General features: G+C 38.0%; 4 protein-coding genes across 4 annotated transcripts in view; 3 read left to right on the top strand and 1 right to left on the bottom strand.

The window, feature by feature from the left end:
* Positions 1 to 43: 43 nt before the first annotated feature.
* LOC104802595 lies at positions 44 to 3,143 on the bottom strand. Its single transcript, XM_010526263.1, has 6 exons — positions 2,849 to 3,143; positions 2,224 to 2,435; positions 1,308 to 1,539; positions 787 to 872; positions 578 to 669; positions 44 to 503 (listed from the first exon to the last, which is right to left on the bottom strand). The coding sequence occupies exons 1-6, from the start codon at positions 3,050 to 3,052 to the stop codon at positions 265 to 267; spliced, it is 1,065 nt and encodes a 354-aa protein (XP_010524565.1). The 5' UTR covers positions 3,053 to 3,143; the 3' UTR covers positions 44 to 264.
* Positions 3,144 to 5,630: 2,487 nt separating this feature from the next.
* Positions 5,631 to 11,638, top strand: LOC104802593 (DEAD-box ATP-dependent RNA helicase 13). The gene is made up of 15 exons (XM_019201262.1): positions 5,631 to 5,926; positions 6,251 to 6,508; positions 7,036 to 7,223; positions 7,301 to 7,495; positions 7,648 to 7,824; positions 8,091 to 8,479; positions 8,750 to 8,930; positions 9,260 to 9,382; positions 9,456 to 9,572; positions 9,693 to 9,797; positions 10,490 to 10,630; positions 10,729 to 10,794; positions 11,000 to 11,164; positions 11,273 to 11,351; positions 11,434 to 11,638. Exons 1-15 carry the CDS (start codon positions 5,695 to 5,697, stop codon positions 11,487 to 11,489), a joined length of 2,472 nt encoding a protein of 823 aa, XP_019056807.1. The 5' UTR covers positions 5,631 to 5,694; the 3' UTR covers positions 11,490 to 11,638.
* Positions 11,639 to 12,337: 699 nt separating this feature from the next.
* LOC104802592 (pumilio homolog 24) lies at positions 12,338 to 17,488 on the top strand. Its single transcript, XM_010526261.1, has 17 exons — positions 12,338 to 12,679; positions 12,767 to 12,820; positions 13,099 to 13,160; positions 13,264 to 13,345; positions 13,459 to 13,582; positions 13,657 to 13,740; positions 13,907 to 14,021; positions 14,190 to 14,340; positions 14,425 to 14,538; positions 15,010 to 15,081; positions 15,194 to 15,244; positions 15,357 to 15,407; positions 15,650 to 15,757; positions 15,889 to 16,083; positions 16,192 to 16,266; positions 16,704 to 16,951; positions 17,262 to 17,488. Exons 1-17 carry the CDS (start codon positions 12,428 to 12,430, stop codon positions 17,383 to 17,385), a joined length of 1,962 nt encoding a protein of 653 aa, XP_010524563.1. The 5' UTR covers positions 12,338 to 12,427; the 3' UTR covers positions 17,386 to 17,488.
* A 306-nt stretch (positions 17,489 to 17,794) lies between these two features.
* Positions 17,795 to 20,543, top strand: part of LOC104802590 — a 4,703-nt gene continuing 1,954 nt past the window's right edge. Inside the window, exons 1-4 of the mRNA XM_010526256.1 lie at positions 17,795 to 18,333; positions 18,979 to 19,176; positions 19,414 to 19,686; positions 20,397 to 20,499. Coding sequence (XP_010524558.1) covers positions 18,043 to 18,333; positions 18,979 to 19,176; positions 19,414 to 19,686; positions 20,397 to 20,499 — 865 coding nt within the window. The 5' untranslated portion in view covers positions 17,795 to 18,042. The remainder of the gene's footprint in view (positions 18,334 to 18,978; positions 19,177 to 19,413; positions 19,687 to 20,396; positions 20,500 to 20,543) is intronic.

Genomic DNA, 20,543 nt, shown 5'->3' with positions numbered 1-20,543 from the left:
ATGTTTTTACATGGGAAGATCACAAGACATTCTATGAAACATCTTTGACCAATGTTTCTATAACACCTTCATGTGTAAAAACAAAGTAACTACTTTCTGTACAGGTAACTTGAAAACACACTCTAATTTTCTCTCTTACTTATTCAGCCACAGGGAAAAGGCCACCAAACAAAACAAAAAAAAATTCAAACCTCCATGACCTATATTATAGTTCACAACAGCCGCTGTATATTATTAGCTCGGAACCCAGGAGATGATTATATGTTATCTCGAGGGCAAAGTATTATGGGAGGCGAAGAATCTGAAGTCAGGAAGAATAACCTGCAACTGCCTCAGCCACTCCTCTGCTGCTCGTAGCAGTGTGTCCACTCTCTGGTGCTCTTTCCGGACAGCATCTTCACCGTCTGGGCCCCACATCGAGGCTTTGAACTTGTAGGAAGCCAGGCCGAAGGTGGGCAGCGACATCTTTGATGGCCCCACAACGGTACTCGAGTTTCTTGAGCCTGCCATGGCAAGATCATAGAGTATTAAGGAGTGATCTACCTCAAAATTTTTAAAACGGTTTTTTTTTTTTTACCTTCAAAGGGAGTCGAGAGGAGGTGAAATGTCAAAAAGCAAGCGTCGAGATTTTGTAGTGTCTGACCAAGTGGTATCCGATATATCGGGTACCTATGGGACGTGAAAAGTTGGGGAAAAATCTTAAGATCTTAGGATGATTCATGCAGAGAACAGACCTGAAGAAAAAAACAATAATTTAGCTGTAAGAGGACACTTTTGAAGCACTACCAAGCAATAGAGACCCAACTCAAAGGCAATAGATCACAGCTTCGGTACGTTCTGAGACCTGGAAACCTTGATGAAAGGCTAGAGATCTGCATGCCAAATGGCAAAATTATTAGTCTTTCACCATATATAAAGTTAATACAATATAACCGAAATAGTATACGAAATATTAACTTTTCGAAGATCATTAATGGTTAACATCATGTTATTTGTAAGAGAATGCGAGAATCTGTGAGAAACAGTTTTTTGGGTTGGCAGGAATAAGCCATTAATAAGTTACATAAAATTTTAATTAATCTACAAGTATGAAACTAAAAACCCTCTACATATACATCCACACAGGCCTAGTTTAAAAGAAAAAAGGACTAAGAAGGTTGTTTCCCGTGAAAATACTATCAAGACAAGAAGTCACATGTTTATCGGAAGGATTTCCCCATGCAAACAATCAGGGAACTACAGCTAAATGTAAAGGTTTATTAGTTCAAAGTTATATCAGTTCAAAGGTAGAGGAATATATGACTTGCCTTCTCAGCCAATGGTTCACGGCCAAATGGCAAGTCGTGCTCAAGGTACTCAAAGGCAAGGCTGCTGGAAGAATTAATGCCGATCTTGCTCTTGCTGCTGGATGAAATGACAAAAGATTTGTCTTCCAAGGAGATTCCATTTAAACTCTGAACAATGTTTCGACAGTTAGTGCTTTCATCACTGCCTGAGTCCCTTGGCGAATCAGCATCGCTATCGTCCCCAGCTCTCATGCTTGGGAACAATAAACAGAAGGTAAAAAGAGTTAATTGAGAATAAGAGAAACACAGACAAATACAACATGAATGTGATGGCAGAGAGCAACCAATTCGTTGAACCGTTCTGGAACGCGAATTAAAATCAGAGTACAGTACAAAATAACTCTATTATATCACAATACCTGTCCCTATTCTCCTACACCAGTTCCATTCAGGCCACCCAAGACACAATCATTCAGAGAGTCAACAACTCAACATAGAAACTGACTTCTTGATCTAAGCTTTGAATTGAGTCTATGATGTTGCTAAACATATGGTCAACAACCCATACATATAGCAAGAGGCTCAGTGTTTTGGTAATCTGAATAATGCCGACAGCATAGTAAGGTTGACAGCATGAGATTCTTCTATTCTCATGATCTGTATCATGATATCTTGGGAAAGGTAACACAAAACGGCTAGGCCTCGGTTTATCTAACATAACATGATAATGGACATCCAAAGAATCAGAACTTCCCAACTATATCACGCTAACGAGGACTCAATCTCAAATCCTATAATGTGAAAATTACCAAGAAAATATTGTTCAGACAGTTAACCTTTGGTTTTCTCCTTCACTGTTCGATGGCAAGACCTAAAATGATTCCACTAACGGTCGATACCAAACAAATACAACAAGCAAAAACGTAAAAACGCTCACCTTGGCCTTGCACCAATTCTGGATGGGTCTACATAGAGCTGAATTCCAGATAGATAAGGAACGTAGTACTGAACAACAGAATCGCCCCCATTTAAGAGAAGAGGAACCCCAACACCATATGCGCTCCACTCCTCAAAGGAATCCCACAAATCATTCAGCAAGAAGAAGGGATGCCGATCTGATTCACGTCTTCTCCACCCATTGACGCTGGTCTGAGAAAAAACCAGAAACTATGAGTGAATACAGCAGTAGCACCTCAGATGCACACAAGAGAAGAATGTTATGCACAAAACACTGGAAATATAATATTTGCTTATTATACTCACCTCAGATGCTGCTTAAATATCTAAATTCTGAAACTGAACTTCGATTTCACTAATGAGACAATCAACATATACGGAACATTAAAAAAATCCAACTTTTTCTATCGCTTCGATTTAGCCATTGTACGAGAGCCCAGAGAATAATCTTCAACTGATTCAATGGCCAATGCAGACGAAAACAACATGGAAAAACACCGATTCTTAGACAACTAGGGCTCTATAGATTGCCCCGATTCACTTAGACTTCAATAACGTACAAACCCATTCCGCAGATTCTGTATAATTTGAAAATGGGGTATTACCTTAGGCAAGTACTGCGCAGGAACAATGGGAGTGGTATACTCCAAAAACCGACCCAAATTCGATGAATCGTCGCTCGCGACCCGACCCGACACAGAGCAATCCGACGAGACAGGCGACGCGGCTGTCTTCTTATCCTTCTCCGCCGCCACCGCCACCGCCTTCGTCGCCGGAGTTCGAGTCAACTCCTGAACCGGCGACTTCATCTGACGCTGCTGCTTCTCCACCGTCTTCCTTTTCTCTTCGTCTTCCTCTTGCAGCCTCTTCTTCTCCCTCTCCTCGCGCTGCTGCTGCTGCTGCTGCTGCTGCAGTTTCCCTCGCCGCGGATCCGACGGCTACCGGACATTTGTCGCCGTAGAAAGAAACGGTGCCGTTTAGATGTTTCCCGCTGTTGTGTTCCACAGAGTTTGAAATGCGATATTAGGGTTCAATGAATTGGAAGGAGCGGAGGAAGATGGTGGTGATGAGTGAAAATGAAGATCGGTAAAAACCGTAATAAATTTATGAGTAATTAAAAGATGATTACAAATGTGATCGGTGAAATTAGTTATAAAAGGTTGCAACTATTATTATAACCAAAACTATTTTTTTCCTTACCAAAATTGTTTAATAATTCTCATTTTTTTATAATTCCTAACTTAACCGCACATTCAACCCAATTATATTCCTTAAAAATAGGGCTAATCGCATAAAAATACCCGAACTTTTACAAAAATCCCAAATAAATATCCAAACTATAAAATTATTATATAAATACCTAAATTTTTCAAAACTCCCATATAAATATCCAAACTTTTAAATTTTTTCCAAATCAAACAAACGCGACTGCTGACTCAGCAAAAAACTGCTGAATCAGCAAAAAAAATTGCTGACTCAGCAAAAATCTGCTAACTCAGTATTCAAAAATATTATTAAATATTCAAATATTCATCTACATATATTTAAATTAATATATACATATAAATTCACATATATATACAAATATATATATATATATATATATATTAATATGTATATATATTACTAAAAATAAAAATAATAATAATGCATTATTATTTTTAATAAGTATTTTAAAATAATAATAATGCATTATTAGGTATATATAATTATAATTATTTTTATTTTAATATATATGCATTAGTAATAATATATATGCATTAGTAATATATATACTAAAAATAAATATAATTATTAAAAATAATAATGCATTATTATTATTTTAAAATACTAATATATTTACATAATATATATATTTAATTATAATTATTTTATGCATTATTATTGTTTTTAATAATAAATTTAATTATAATTATTTTTATTGTAATATATATGTATTAGTAATGATATATATATATATAGATATATATTGTAGTTATGTGTATATGTGTTTTATTAATTATAAATAATTTTATTTTTAATGTATATATATATATATATATTTATATATATATATATGTGAATTTATATGTATATATTAATTTAAATATATGTAGATGAATATTTGGACATTTAGTAATATTTTTGAATGATGAATCAGTAGTTTTTTTGCTGAGTCAGCAGTTTTTTGTTGAGTCAGCAGTTGCATTTGTTTGATTTGGAAAAAATTTAAAAGTCTGGGTATTTATGTAGGAGTTTTAAAAAGTTCAGATATTTATATGATAATTTTATAATTCAGATATTTATTTAGAATTTTTATAAAAATTTGGGTATTTTTATGTGATTACCCCTTAAAAAAACACAACACACATTAGATGAAATGACAACTTTCTAGTCGCAGACATGGCGATTGGCCAGGGGACATGGGAATTGGGTACGATTTGTAAATACAAAAAGTAGAGGGGTTGGTTATGTTAATATGTATTTTCTGTGGGCCAATTCAAAGATTCCAAATAATTGATGGGGCTTTTTACAAATATAATGTAATTGTCTGTGCCCTGTAGTCAAAGCCATTCGATTTGAATGGACATAACATAAAATTATTTGATTATGAAACGTGGAATAAATGCCACTTTTAATCATTTTTTTAACTCTCATTCTATGCTGTATAAACCGATTTCCCTATTATTAGTATTTAACTTTTAGTCTGAAAAAAAGTACCACTACTTTTTCGTGGAAGGAAAATATATTTGACAAAAAATATATATTAAGCATGACTCATATAAAGATAAAAAAAACACACCAAGATTGGTGATTTAACCGATTAAAAAAAACAAAATTTTAATACGAATTTTCATTTAAAATAGTATATTCATCTGAATTTTTTAATATTTTTAAGGGTTTAATGTGTTTTGGTCTGTAAAAAATGCTCTGATTATATATTATCATGTGTGATTGGGTGACACAGAAAAAAAAAACGATTTGTTTACACAGAAAGAAAAAATCGATATTTTAATCATAATAAAAAATTGTTTTCAATTTCACGAGTTGTATTTTTTGATATATTTTATATATTTATTTGTTAAATTAAAATTTTGTCTAATTTTTTTGGCAAGTTTTACAAAATTGTGTATTTTTCACGCGGTTTTTCTAATTTTTATTTGATATATGCAGTAATGATGATTGTGGGTTCAAGGATTAAATTCAAAATCTCGAACTGAAAATCTAAAGCCCAAAGCTAATTAATTAGTGCTAATCACTCTGTTTCCATAAGACACTTCTAAAAGCCCAAATCTAAAGCCCAAATATAAAGCCCAAAGCTAAAGCTAATGCTAATTAATTAGTGCTAATCACTCGTTTATACTATATGGGTCACTTCTATAAGGCCTAAACCCTATCGTTCTTTGAACCGGAAATTCTACCGGACGGGACGGTCACCCCATAAAAACCCTTCAACCCCTCTCTACTCTCGATGGCCTCTGAGCTCAAGACGACGGATGTAATGGCTTCCTCCGCCGGAAAATCGCCGTCGATTGTCCAGAAGACGAAGAAGAAGATAAGTCAGAATAGAAAGCGAAACGAACACGAGGCGGAGCTCGAACGTATGGACTCGCTCCCGTGGAATGCTTCTCTGCCTATCGTAGAAGACGATGACGAGGAAGCCTTCTCTTCTCTCTTCGTAGGCTCAGGCGAACTCGACGGAGGTAAAATTTGATTCGATTTTCCGGTTTGTTTCTTGATAAAATATTGTTGAGAGATCTAAACGTTCGTGGCTTTAGGTTTCAGTTTGTGTTACCTGCCGTTTTCGCTTATGCCCTTGCAGAGATTAGAGTTTATCAGCTTAATTTTGTAGTTGAAATCCTAATTTTTCATGTACTCCTACTGCCAATAGTTTGTTTCGTTCATGTAATTTCAATTTGTGAAAAATATCATGACTTTCGGGTTTTACTTGAAGAAAAAACCACTATTGGTTGGGCCAAAAACTGAATATATATCTCAAAATAATATTCTGAATTCATTGTTCCCAGGTTTCCTTTCGCTTGAAGAGATTGATGAGGCTGATTACGCTCTACCTGTTCCTAATAATAAAAGGAAGACAGACAAAGTGTGTGGCGATGAAGACGATCACGAAGAGGCTGCAAGCGAGGTAATTGAAGGCAGCCAAGAAGAAGAAGAAGAAAGGAAAGGGGAGACTAACAAGACAAAAGAGAAGAAAACTAAAAAGAAGAAGAAAAAGAAGCAAAAGAATGTTAAGGAGGAAGAAAAGAATCAAGATTGTTCTGTTGGTTAGTGTTGTCTGTACTCCCTCTTCATATATATATATATATATATATATATATATATTGTTTCGTGTGAAAGATGTTAGGCATACCAGAAAGCTTTCTTGGGTATACTAGGGTTGATTTACATGAAATTGATGAAGTGGACCGATTTGAATTGTTGACATTCTGATATTAAGGTTTTGAGGTAATATACCTTCAGACAGAAGGTTCCTGGTTCAGAGCTAATGGTGCCACTGTTGATCTGGTATCTATTTTTTGTCATCAGAATGTTCAGTGAAGAAATTTTTTATTATGATGTTCTTTTTTGCATTTGATTCCATTGAACCAGATCTGTTTAAGAACCAAAAAATATCTCTCTGCTTGTTTTATTCATATCCTTAGTTAATCGAAGTTCTTTCCATGTTCATTTGTGTAGTGTATAATGGAAGTTGTCATATACTTGATCGTATTTCAGTCCTATCTTTGAGGTTTGGTTAACATAGTTGTTATTTTTTCTGTATAATAAAAAAAGTGCAAATTATACTTTGTAGCAGGTAGCAGTGGTGAGAATAACCAAACAGAGGAACCAATTGATGAGGAGGAGATTCCCCCAGAATATAGTGGGTGGAATTCAATGAGACTCCATCCACTACTCATGAAATCGATATGCCGCCTCGGATTCAAGGAGCCTACACCAATTCAGAAGGCGTGTTTTCCTGTTGCAGCATATCAGGGAAAGGTTGAATGAGCCACCTTAATTTCATATCCATGAGAAATCTTTTGCTGATGCATGGCAATTTTCATTTTATACCACAGGATGTTATTGGTGCTGCAGAGACAGGGTCTGGGAAGACTCTTGCTTTTGGGTTGCCCATACTCCAGCGCCTTTTGGATGAAAGGGAAAAAGTTGCTAATTTATATGCAGAGAAGGGGGAGGATGCAGAGAAATATGCTGCAAAAGGCTATTTACGTGCTCTGATCATCACTCCAACTAGAGAACTTGCTCTTCAGGTATTCATTATGGACAATCATCCTTTACACTGCATGGTTCCCAATTATGTCACCTCTTTATCCAATTTCTCTGAAATGCTTTCTTCTCAGTTCATATGTTGATGGGCTTTGGCTAATCCCTAAATAAAATGCCTGTCATTTTCTTTTTACAGGTGACTGAACATCTTAAGGATGCTGCTAAGGATCTAAGCATCAGGGTGGTTCCCATTGTTGGTGGGATGTCATCTGCAAAGCAGGAAAGACTTTTGAGAGCGAAACCTGAGATAGTTGTAGGAACTCCAGGAAGGTTATGGGAACTTATGTCGACCGGAGAAAAGCATCTTGTTGAGGTCAGTATGATAATTGTAGGTCTGTAGATTGCTCTGCTTAATCTAATCTTGGATCTCTTTCCTACTATTAATCCCTCCTGGTTTAGTCATACTGCTTGTGCATGTATTAAACTGTCTCTGCATTACTAGATAGTCAATATCATTTTGTTAGGCACTAGGCAGTGAATTGGAAGTATATATACTGTTTGAGGCATATTTAATCATCTTCGCTTTTGTAGACATACATGTCTCAATGTTTCTTTCCTTTTCCTGATCCTCTTTGGCAGTTGCATTCGTTATCTTTTTTCGTGTTGGATGAGGCTGATCGTATGATTGAAAATGGACACTTCCGTGAGCTGCAGTCTATTATAGACTTGCTTCCAGTGACAAGTAGATCGGCTGAGGGGCAGAATCAGAATGTTCAGAATTGTGTTACTGTTTCCACCGTCCAAAGGAAGAAAAGACAAACTTTTGTCTTCTCAGCTACCATAGCACTGTCTGCAGACTTTCGTAGGAAGTTAAAGCGTGGCTCCCTGAAGTCAAAGCAGTCGACATCTGAGGGTTTGAATTCTATAGAAATCCTATCTGAACGAGCTGGAATGAGAGATAATGTTGCCATTGTTGATCTGACAACCACATCTATTCTGGCACATAAGATTGAAGAATCCTTTCTCGAGTATGTCCTTTAGTTCGTATCTATCATGCTCGTCCCTGGTTATTTGAACATATTGTAATGACTGCCCATTATCTATCACGTTTAAGTAAGCTTTTAATGGATAGGTTTCATGTTTAGCTCAAGACTTTTATGTAAATAATGGTTTAAATATCTAGCTCATCTTTTGCTCTGCAGGAAAACTTTACTTGCCTGGTTATCATTCGCTGATAATTATTTAGTTTATTGTTCTATGTTGGTATCCTTACTATTGGTTTACCGTGATAAATTCAGGTCCAGGGAGGAGGACAAAGATGCTTATTTGTATTACATATTGAGTGTCCATGGACAAGGGCGGACAATAGTCTTCTGTACATCAGTGGCAGCTCTGCGCCACATCTGTGCGAGTTTGCAGATTCTTGGACTCAATGTTTGTAAACTATATTCAGATATGAAACAGCAAGCTCGGTTGAAGGTACGACTTTCTAACATCAATATGCCTGTGCTAAGTTTCTTCCTTTTTAGTGACCTTATCCTCTATGTTGCTGTCATTAAGCTATGTTCAGGAATCTGTTCTGTATACTTGAAGTTGCTACATAGGAATCTCTGAATGTTCTTTTTATATGGTTTATCTTTTATTTTGGGTTATTTTGCTGACTTGTTTCTTTTTTTGGGTTATTATAGATGACTACTGCTCAAACAATTGTTAATCGCCTATAAGGTCGAAGATGATCCACATAACTTAGTTTTGCTTGGATGTTGTAACTTGGCATGTTTTCTGTCTACCCTCTTTATTTCTCACAGGCTATTGATCGCTTCCGTGCGAGTGATAACGGAATACTTGTAGCAACGGATGTTGCAGCAAGAGGACTTGATATTTCTAATGTCCGGACTGTTATTCACTATCAACTTCCACATTCAGCAGAAGTAAGCCAAAATTCATTCCAGTTTTTATCTAGTTATTTTTCTCTCTGAGTACTCAATTAACCTTATATGATAGGTTTATGTGCATAGAAGTGGAAGGACAGCCAGAGCATTTGCGGATGGATGCAGCATCGCTCTGATTGCACCGAACGACACTTCAAAGTTTGTGGCTCTGTGCAAGTCTTTCGCAAAGGTAACACTCACAAAGCAAATTTTAGTTATCCTCCATGGTTGGGACTGAAAGATTTTTCTGTTGTTGCATTTTAGAGATACTGATGATGGTTAGCAAATGTTCTTTGTTTTTGCCTGACAGGAAAGCGTCAAGAGATTTCCTTTAGATAACTCTTATATGCCAGAGGTTATGAAACGATTGTCTCTAGCCCGTCAAATAGACAAGATTCAGCGGAAGGATTCACGGGTATGCCCTTTGAACCAATTTGCAGGAAATGCATTTATATATAGGTTTACTATCGAATTATTTTGTTGCGATATCATGGGGATAAAATTTGAAAACAACTGGTAGTTCAAATTCTAATTTACCTGAGTTTGAAAGCTACACAGAACGCCATGTTTTCGTCTCTCTGAAAAATATCTACTGTGTGGCATTTCTTTTAACAGTTGTTTCCTTCGTGGTCAACGTGAATGCTTCACTCCAATTGCTACCGTTGCTTCTTTTTAGTAGATGAAAATAATAACTTGCCAATTCTTTTGTATTAATTTAGGAGAAGGCAAACAAGACCTGGATCGAGCGAAATGCTGAATCGATGGAACTAATATTGGAAGACGATGAGAGTGAAGAGGAAAGAGTATGCCCTTTGAACCAATTTGCAGGAAATGCATTTATATATAGGTTTACTATCGAATTATTTTGTTGCGATATCATGGGGATAAAATTTGAAAACAACTGGTAGTTCAAATTCTAATTTACCTGAGTTTGAAAGCTACACAGAACGCCATGTTTTCGTCTCTCTGAAAAATATCTACTGTGTGGCATTTCTTTTAACAGTTGTTTCCTTCGTGGTCAACGTGAATGCTTCACTCCAATTGCTACCGTTGCTTCTTTTTAGTAGATGAAAATAATAACTTGCCAATTCTTTTGTATTAATTTAGGAGAAGGCAAACAAGACCTGGATCGAGCGAAATGCTGAATCGATGGAACTAATATTGGAAGACGATGAGAGAGAAGAGGAAAGAGCGAACAATATTCGGCAGAAAAAAGCCACCTCGACGCAACTTAAGAAGCTGCAGCAGGTAGATTGATCGTGTGCCATGAGATATCAAATTATCAATCTCTTCATGAAACACGGAAAAGCCCTGACATATAATGTCATGGATTAAATAAACTGCAGGAACTCAGTGCTCTGCTGTCACGTCCGATGCAGCCCAAGACATTTTCACGCCGTTACTTAGCCGGGGTAGTAAATCTATTTCTTACAGTTCATCTTATTACATTGTAGCATCTGTAAAATCCTTTCTGCTCGCCTCTGTGTGTGACATGACCTTAGCCAATAGAGAGTGTTGTTTTGTACAGGCAGGGGTTTCATCTGTTATGCCAATCTCCTCTCACCACAGAACTGATCCAGTGGTAACTTTATGAAAATTTTGTGTTGTTTTGTACAGGCAGGGGTTTCATCTGTTATGCAGCATCAGTTTGAAAAGTTGGCCAAACAAAAGCAGGCGAAGGCTGAACCGGGAGGGGGAGGAGACAACAAGAGGAGAAAGCTCGTGGTCATTGGTCAAGACTGCATCGAACCGCTTCAAGCCCTTCGAAGCGCTGGCAAAGAGGTACTTCCTCAAAGTGTTATTGCTTTTTTGTCCATTCACATAGCCTCTACTCTACTGTCCAAAGGGCATGGTAGCAATAGAAGTATGGTGTCATAATGAATGGTACAGGTGATGGACATGAAAGAGATGGCGGATAAGAGGCGTAACTTAGTTGACTTGACGAGGAAGAGAAAAGAGGAGAAAAAACGTATGAAATCCCACATATCCTGGCCTCCTGATTGAATTCCCCAAAAAGAAACTTTGATAAATATTTTTGGTGAAAATGACAGGAATGAGAGAGCAGCGAAGGAAACAGAAGAAGAAGAAGAAGCAACAGCAGCAGTAGATGTCTGTTCATTTCTTCTTCTGATTTTTCTGACCAAATTCTGTTTATCGATTTATGGGTTTTCTGACCAAGTTTGTCTTCGTATTTGTGAATTTCGTAGTATGTTGTGGGGGAAAAAAAAGGTTTAAACTTTCTCTTCCTCCTTTTGATGCTTAGGTTGCTTAGTACATGTGCGTTTTTCATAATTTAAACTTTTTCAAAAAAGGATTTATTTATTAAATTACATTTCAAATAGATGATTTAATTCCAATTAATTTTTCATAATTTAGTACAATTCTCACCAAAATGGCATGTATGATAGAATGTGCCTCCGCATATTTCAAACCTAGCTAATGATTGTAGGAGACACAAAATCTGCATGGTCATATGTCTTAAAATTGATACGAACCATCGCATAAATACATCGTTTCTAGTCAATATCATATTAAACATTTAAAATTAAATGCAGATCAATATATATATATATACATACATATGTTAGTGTATTATTTATGTGATTTTTCGTTCCAATAAATAATTGAATAAATCGCTCGCGAGAGAAAGAAGAATCTCAACTATAACCACGAGATATTTTTTGTTAAATATAATAAATACAGAATTTAATAGAATATAAGGTTAAAATTTTGACAAGGAGATGAAAAAGTGCATGGTTAAAACCTGAATTTAAGCTAATAAAGAATATATTCGGTTAACTATGGTCTGCATAGCCCATAACTGAAATATGAACTGGGCCGGACTTATCCTTCTCTCCTCTTGGAATTGGGCCGACGTTTAATGGTAATGGCAAAGTTGTTATTTATCGAAGAGTTGCCCCTCTTTCGTCATTCTTTTTTACTAGAGTTCGCAAGTGTCCTCGAAGGTGCTTGCTTCCCTTCAGTCGCTAAAACCCTAAAGCCCTAGCAACTCTCTCCCTCCTCTCTCCCTCTCGGTTCACTGGAATGGCTTCGAAGGATCTGAAATTGCAAAAACCGAAGAAGAGGAAGGATAGCGAAGGTTCTACGAAACTCGATGTTCAACATACGAAGAAAGCGAAGCTGGTTTCTACAAATCCGGCGAAGCAACAGAAGAAGTTTCAGAAGCCAAAACTAGGGCAACAAACGGGTAAATCGAAATTCATCAATTCCGAATCTGGAGGAGACAAAGATAAGAATGTTTCCCTGTCTAAGAAGGAGGGCCGCCAACGCGCTAAGGTTGTCTCTTTGCCCCTGTATGTTTTTTTTTTCTTCTCGCGATTAAGCATGTGTAATCATTATCTGATGGGTTTTTTACTACGGCAGGAACTAGCTGAAGCTAGAAAGAAGAAGCGGAAGCGGCATTACAATCTCGAGCAAGTATGTAGTATTTTGTAATTGATATTTCTGTGTGTTTTAATTTTCTGGGTTAATTAAATTCGCGATTGATAAACTCTAAGCTTCCAGTCAATAATATCCCGAGGATAATGTTAAAGAAAATTTTCGCATTCTGTTGTGATCATTGCCTGCCTTCGCATGAGTTTTGTCTTGGTAGTGCCAAACAGTGTTTTTTTTTTTTGTGTTCGAACAATTCCATTGGAAATATATAGCGACTGAAAAGGGTGTTTTTTTCTTCTGATAACCTAACTTGGGGACAGGAGCTTGCATCTCTGTGGGAAAAGATGAGACGCCGAGACATTGGCAAGGAAGAGAGATCAAAGTATGTGCCCAAGTCAATAATACATGTGTCGTTTAATTCTAAATAGCTTACTTTTACCATGCAGTTTATGTTTTATCACCTTTCGTTGAAAACTGTTTGTTAGGTTGATATCAGAAGCTGTCCAAAAGATGAAAGGAAAGATTCCGGATATTGCAGGCTCGCATGTTTCATCCCGTGTTCTCCAGGTATTCTTTTTTTCTTGTGTCCTTACTTCCGTTGAAAAGACTGGAAAGTGGAAACTGCTCAAGAGGATGATAGTTCTTATGGATTTTGGGCTTTTTCTTCTTTTGATACACAGACTTGTGTAAAATACTGCTCACAAGCCGAAAGGGAAGCTGTTTTCACGGAACTTCAGCCGCACCTTCTTAGCCTGGCATCTAATACTTATGCTGTTCACTTATTAAAGAAGATGCTTGATAACGGTAAGAACTAACTTGAGTGCTACCCATATTGCTTGCTTAAACTTACATGTAACTCGAGCAATTCCATTATGCAGCATCTAAGCAGCAGCTGGCGGTTTGCATCTCCAGCCTCAGGGGACATGTCGCTCCTCTGCTCCGACACATGGTGGGATCTGTCGGTATGTGTTGGATTTTTTAGCATTCCAATTTGGGACTAATCACATAGATAAATTCATCCTATCGCAGAGTTTAGTTGTGTGAGCTTATGAAGATACTATTTGCAATTAGGCAACATATTTCTCTTTTTTTAAAGCTCACTCTCTTGTGTTGTTACCTGTCTTCAAGTCGTCGAGTATGCATATCAGCTGGGAAATGCAGCACAAAAACAAGAGCTTCTTGCGGAGTTGTATTCTGCAGAGCTTCAGTTGTTCAAGGGCTTGACGTCAATGACAGAGAAAAGGTAATATCCTGGAAAGGTGCCTTATGTTTCTTCTTTCGCACATGGAGCACCAAAGAAGCACATCATATTATCTGTTCTGTTGATAAGAATGATGGAGTTCCAAAACCAATATTATTCTCTAAAGCCATGCATTGATCACAAAATATGATGCTTCTCATTGTACTTCAGGGTGGTAGACATTATCACTAAGCTCGGCCTACAAAAGGGTGCTGTTATAAGACACATGATTACCATTATCCAACCGATTCTCGAGAAGGGAATTGTTGACCACTCTATCATACACAAACTATTGATTGAATACTTGACAATAGCTGACAAGGTTAGTTAAGTTTACTGAAATGGTTGAGTGTGACTTTTTTCGCATTACATTCTTATCCCATTTCCTAAACGGATTTTCCGACAGACATCTGCTGCAGATGTGATTCAGCAATTGTCAGGTCCCCATCTTGTCCGTATGATTCATACCCGTGATGGTTCTAGGCTTGCGATGCTCTGTATCAAGCATGGAAGTGCTAAGGTTTGTCTCATTTGCTATTATGGGATTTTTAAGTCTAAACATTATTACTCATATTCTTGAGCTTATTTTTAAGGTAAACATGGTCTTCCATGCTTGTTGTTTTCACCTTTATCCTTGCATTATAGGTTATTTATCGTTTCCTGTTTCACACTGGCATAGGATTTGTTTGGATAATAGGCTGAATGGACATGAATTTCCTCTGAAGTACTTTGGGCTTTAGATGTTATGTACTGGTGTATCTCTACAAATTATGTTGCATATCAACATAATTTTTGAGAGAGGATTACTGTTGGGGATGAATCTATCTAAACCAATCTGGAATTATCGAATGGAGATCTTGTGTGATGTGAAAGGTGCTCATGCTAAGAGTAAAAAACTCCTGGGTTTGATCTCTGAGTCAAATGGGTGAAAATCATAATTTCCATGTAAATTGAACTTAGTATTTATCCTTCCCAAATGATGTTTCTTCAGGAGAGAAAGAAGATTATCAAAGGAATGAAAGGCCATGTGGAGAAGATAGCTCATGATCAGTATGGGAGTTTGGTAAGGGTGCCTTTAGTTGTTTCCTGGGGTTTGTTTACCTTTTCAACTATCTGCTCAGCGCCGCTTTATAACTCATTTTATGACAGCTATTTGTATATTATTTGTTTGTCAGGTTCTAGCATGTGTTTTATCGACAGTTGATGACACGAAGCTTGTGTCGAAGGTAACTTTCCTTGACCCGATATAGATGTACTGAGATTTGCAGGGTATTTCCTTACTGAACCTTCTGAATTTATTTTCTTGGATGACTTCTGACTATTGGTCAACTATGGCAGATTATTGTTCGTGAGCTTCAAGCTACCTTAAAGGATCTTGTTATTGAAAAGGTTTGTTTCTTTTGTTTAGTTACCTCATACCTTAGATTAATTCTGAAGTGAATTGGATTAGTCATTTTTTTACGTTAAAAAATTTAAAAATCTTGAGGCTTCATAATGTTGGTCAAGGCTGTTTTTTCTTGTTTCCTTTGAGCCATCCTATTGTTTTTTACTTCAAGAAAGATTACTGCCATGATTTTCTTTTATTCAATCCCCTCTTAAAGCATCTTATGCCTGCAAAATTGTGTTTGTAGAATGGAAGGCGACCACTATTGCAGCTGCTGCATCCAAATTATTCACGTTATCTCAGTCCTGATGAACTGGCTTCTTTTGATCTGTCTGTTCCATCATTATGCATGACGGTACCCATAATATATCTCTAACTCTCCATCTCATTCTAATGTTATAATCAAATGTCTTTGTTTGTTCTTTCTTCTTGTTGAGTCAGTGAAGAAATCAAGAAACCCATCCACCTTTTCAATTTTCTTTTCAGGATAAGTCAGAAACAACCTCTCAAACAAAAGAGGCAGATGGTAAAGAATCTTGTGGGGAGAAAGGTGAACAAGAAGATAAAGTAACTGAACATGATGAAGGTTCGGATGCCGAAGAAAACATTGGAGTTGCGGGTGGTAAAAAAGATCCACTTTTGAGAAGGCAAGAACTGCTTGTCAAAAGCGGGCTTGCTGAGGTGGGGAGATTCAGTGAATTTCTCGCTGTTTATTTATTTGATTTCTGATCACACGTTGTAAAACTCAAGTCTTTCTGCTCTCATAAAACATTCTGAATTATTTGACAGAGCCTAGTCCAAGTGTGTATTGAGAACGCTGAAGAATTGCTCAAGTCGAACTTCGGCAAAGAGATCATGTATGAGGTACTGGATTTTTCTTTGCCCACTTCATTTCTGCTATCATGGTTTTGGTTTTAATTATTCAATTATTCAAAGCTGTGGCCAGACAAATGATCTCTTTTTAAGCACATGTTTAGGTATACTGCCATGTTCTTATTTCTGTGCCATGAATCGTGTTTGGACAATAATATTTTTTTACTGTGGGATGTTGCTCAACTCAATCTCGCATTTGCTGGAACTCGGTCAGTTATAATTCTGGCTATGGTTTGTGGTTGTAGATATAGAAACAGCTCTCGTCTTCTATCTTTGATCTAAGAAAACAAAACCGAGAGTTATGGATAAAATCCCTATCCCAGAAAGCATAAAAACACTAGTTGCTCTCTTGTTTTGTACTTATTGTCCTTTTTTACTTATATTGTGTTTGTCTTTGCTGCATGGACGTGGGTTATCCGTCTCGTCAGGTAGTAACAGGAGGCTCTGACGGAATTCTTCGCCCGTCTCTGGACGAGAAACTGAACTCGTTGAACGAAGCTATCGCATATGTTGCAGCAAACCCGAAACACGAGCCGGAGGAGTCGGAGCATGTACTGGAAAACTTCCACTCGAGCCGCACCATAAGACGCCTCGTCTTGGACTGCCCTCTTTTCGCCTCCGCTCTCTTCAACAAGGCTTTGTCAGGAAAATCTCGGCCATGGGCTCAAGGACACAGGTAAGCTTCCTATTACCTCCTCTTCCTGGTAATCTTGATTCTTTTTTTGGGGAAATGCCATACGAGTACACAAATTTGTTACCAATTTGTAAGTCAATGCATGATTTTCAATTAAAAATATACGAATTTTCCTGTCTTTTAGTTAAAATCGTGAATTTTACAAGGACTTCAAATAACCTACCCGATATTTGGCGCTGTAGTTTTTCTGAGAATTTGGTTCGAGTCTTTGTAAAATTCTATTTAGTATATGCTTTAGTTTGGTATTTTAATACAAAGGGGCTTTTTGTGTGTGAAATCTCAATATATGCAGTGCCAAGGTGATTTCAGCGTTCTTGGAGACGAAGGATCCTCAAGTCCGTGAGATGGCTAAAGAAGAGCTTCAACCTCTGGTCGATGAAGGCCTTCTCAGCATCCCTCAAACCAAAAATCCCTGAAAACGACGGCTAATCCCTTTTTGTTATATTACATGTAGCATTCTCTCAAATTCATGTTCCATTTTGCTATTTAATCCACAAATTTTCATCATTGATTAATTAACCCTTTGTTTTATTATCAAATTTCATAGTTTTTTAAATTTAATGTATGGATAATGCGAATGATTTGGGGTTGATCGAGATTAGCGGAGAATTGGTAAGTACGATGCATTGCTTGAGAGTAGATCCATCACTCTATGCTTAACGTGCCTTATCCTCTCTTCTTTACTGCCTTAATCGGTCATCTCCTCGGACCGTGTAATGACGATATTACCCCCTAGGTCTCATCTGATCTGACCCGGGGAAGGGATGCCCTTTTCGGTAATTTCGGCGGATGCCTCGTCGCGTTTAATAACGATCCTCTCTCTCTCTCTCTCTCTCTCTCTCTGCGAAACGTCCTCTCCGAGATCCCGAATCGGCAATCTCCCGAAGATCTCGATCACCGAGCAATGTGATTTCCCTTCGATCGCTAAGAGGGATTCGTTGTTTCCGCGTCAAGAATTTCCGGAACCTTTTTTCTTGCGGAAGTAGAAATTCGGTTTGGTTCGTTTTCTTGATTCTGCAAAGGGTGAATCGGTGTTGATCGTCGTCGTCAGATCGGAGGTAGCGGCGGAGAAAATGGCGGCGGGTATGGTAGCGACCGCCGCAGGGGCAGTGGTCTTGCTGTACTTACTGGGCCGGAGAATCGTGGTGGCGAGGGACGGTGAGGAGGACGACGGCGGCGAGTTTGCCAAATCGAGGAGGTCCGTGAGGAGGAGGATTTCGAGGAGGCCGGCCTTGGCCCCGGCTACTTGGTTCGAGACCATTTCCACCTTGTCGGAGACGCTGCGGTTTACGTACTCGGAGACTCTGGGAAAATGGCCCATCGCTGACCTAGCTTTTGGCATCAACTATTTGATGCGTAGGCAGGTTCGTGTCTTTGCTTTCCAGGCATCAACTATTCAAGTTTCTGCATGATTTTAGGGCTCAAAAGCATTTGTTTGTTGGTTTTGGCTTCAAGCTAGAGGCTGCATTGTAAGGACTCGAGGTCGAATTTTGGATTCTAGGTTGAGTGTCGTGTCTCTGCCCCTGACTGGACTAATCTTTATAAATATTTTGTGAGAAAATCGTTGCCTTGGCTTGTCTAAGGAGTTTTTCCCGTTGATGCTTTATTCTGATGTGTTTGAGTCTCTCTCTCTCTCTGATGGGCTTTTTTTGGGGTCTGTCCGCCAATTTCTATATATTTTCCTGATAAAAGATGCTTATTAAGATGTCTATGGAAATATGTTGACTTGTGATTTAGGTACTGCTGATTGTTTTTGCCTGATATATGTGCTTCTCATGAGTTGTTTGTAATTGTATTCTCCTCTGTAACCTTTAGGAGGTTTGGTTGATTCTGCTGCCATGGGTTCATAGTGTTGGTTCCTGGCTAAGGGAAAAGTTTTGAAGCCTTCCATGTAGTTTACTGATTAGAGTAGAGAATGCTAAGTATTGTTACTTGCCATTTCTTTCACATATTTTGGGGAAGAAATTTTGTGCAACTGACATATCTTGTTGGCATTATTCTTGTTTCAGGGTGACATGCAGGTTGCAAGTGTTTATGCTGGGAGTAATTGTATAGAACTCAAAGGACAAGAAATTATTGCCGAGTTGAATGAGTTATTGAGATTTTTGACCCTTTGTATTCTTTTCTCCAAGAAGCCCTTTGTCGTGTTTCTGGACTCAGCTGGATATACTCATGAAGATGTTATTCTTCAGAAGCCTAAAGCAGGGGTAGGTCATGTCTCTGTGTTTCTTGGTGCCAGTATTCAGTTATGCTTTAGAACCCCCAATTCCATGGCGTGAAATTCATTGTTAAGCATTGATAGAGAATATTGCGTACAATTGAATGGTTGAAAAGGAACAATGATACATTGTTCTCCAGTTCATTTGTCTGTGTTAGTAGTTTTGTAATTGTTTCTTTCAGCTAATTTTGGGAACCATGATTGATTGATTCTGGGAATGTCGCAGCTTCTGAAGCCTGCTTTCACAATTATACGTGATACCAGATCAAGATGTATCCTGTTATTGATTCGTGGCACTCACAGCATCAAAGATACACTAACAGCTGCAACTGGTGCTGTGGTCCCTTTCCACCACTCGGTGTTGCATGACGGTGGAGTAAGCAATTTAGTTTTAGGCTATGCACACTGTGGAATGGTTGCTGCAGCTCGATGGATTGCAAAACTTAGCATCCCTTGTCTCATCAAGGCCCTTGATGAGAATCCCGGTTGCAAGCTAAAGGTACGCTTTAGTCAATACGCTATCTCTAGTTTCTACCTTTTTTTTCCTTCATATTTCAGTATTTTGTGTCCATGCTCTTGGTTGCATCCGATTTACAGAGTTATTAGGTTTAGGTACTATAGATGATGGGAGAAAAGTGTGCAGTTTGTTCTGATAGCAGAAAAATAATTTGACTATTTTTGGTGGAGTTGGGGAAGGGCCGGCTTGGCTCAGCGGTAAGGTAAGCTCACTTGCCGTGGGGTCTGAGGTCGCGGGTTCGAATCAGCCTCTCTGCATAAAAAGCAGGGGTAAGGCTACCTAGTATGTTCTCTTCCCCAACACCCCCACCAGGTGGGGACTCAAACAGGGTTGGTCCTGTTGGTGGAGTTGGGTTGGGTGTACTTTTTCCCTGTTGGATTATTAATTAAAATAATATTGTTATTCCAATTCAAGGGGAAAAAAGTATAGCATCATCTTGGCTATGAGAAGTGAACATGAGATCATAGTCCTGTTTTTCTTATGGCTTTATAATTCTGGAGCATCTCTAACCTACTTTCAACAACTCACTGTCGTACTTGGGGTACTCATTGTCTAAACAAACAGCAGAATGCAAAATTCAAGTCCATATCAGAGGACTTTTCAAATCGGATTCATTTTGTCCTGTGGAGAGTAGATCAGAAAGTCATCTATCTGCTTAATGTGTCTAATGAACAGAAAGTCGTGTATTTCAGATTGTAGGCCATTCTCTCGGGGGTGGGACAGCTGCACTTTTAACGTATATTCTTCGGGAGCAAAAAGAGTTTGCATCAGCCACTTCTTTTGCATTCGCACCAGGTACTTACTACACCAAGTTGTGATTGATGGTTGTTCTCTTTCCC

The sequence above is a fragment of the Tarenaya hassleriana genome, unplaced genomic scaffold, assembly GCF_000463585.1.
Source record: "Tarenaya hassleriana unplaced genomic scaffold, ASM46358v1 Cleome8, whole genome shotgun sequence".
In the NCBI taxonomy this organism is placed as follows: Eukaryota; Viridiplantae; Streptophyta; class Magnoliopsida; order Brassicales; family Cleomaceae; genus Tarenaya; species Tarenaya hassleriana.
This window is presented reverse-complemented; position numbering and strand designations above follow the sequence as displayed.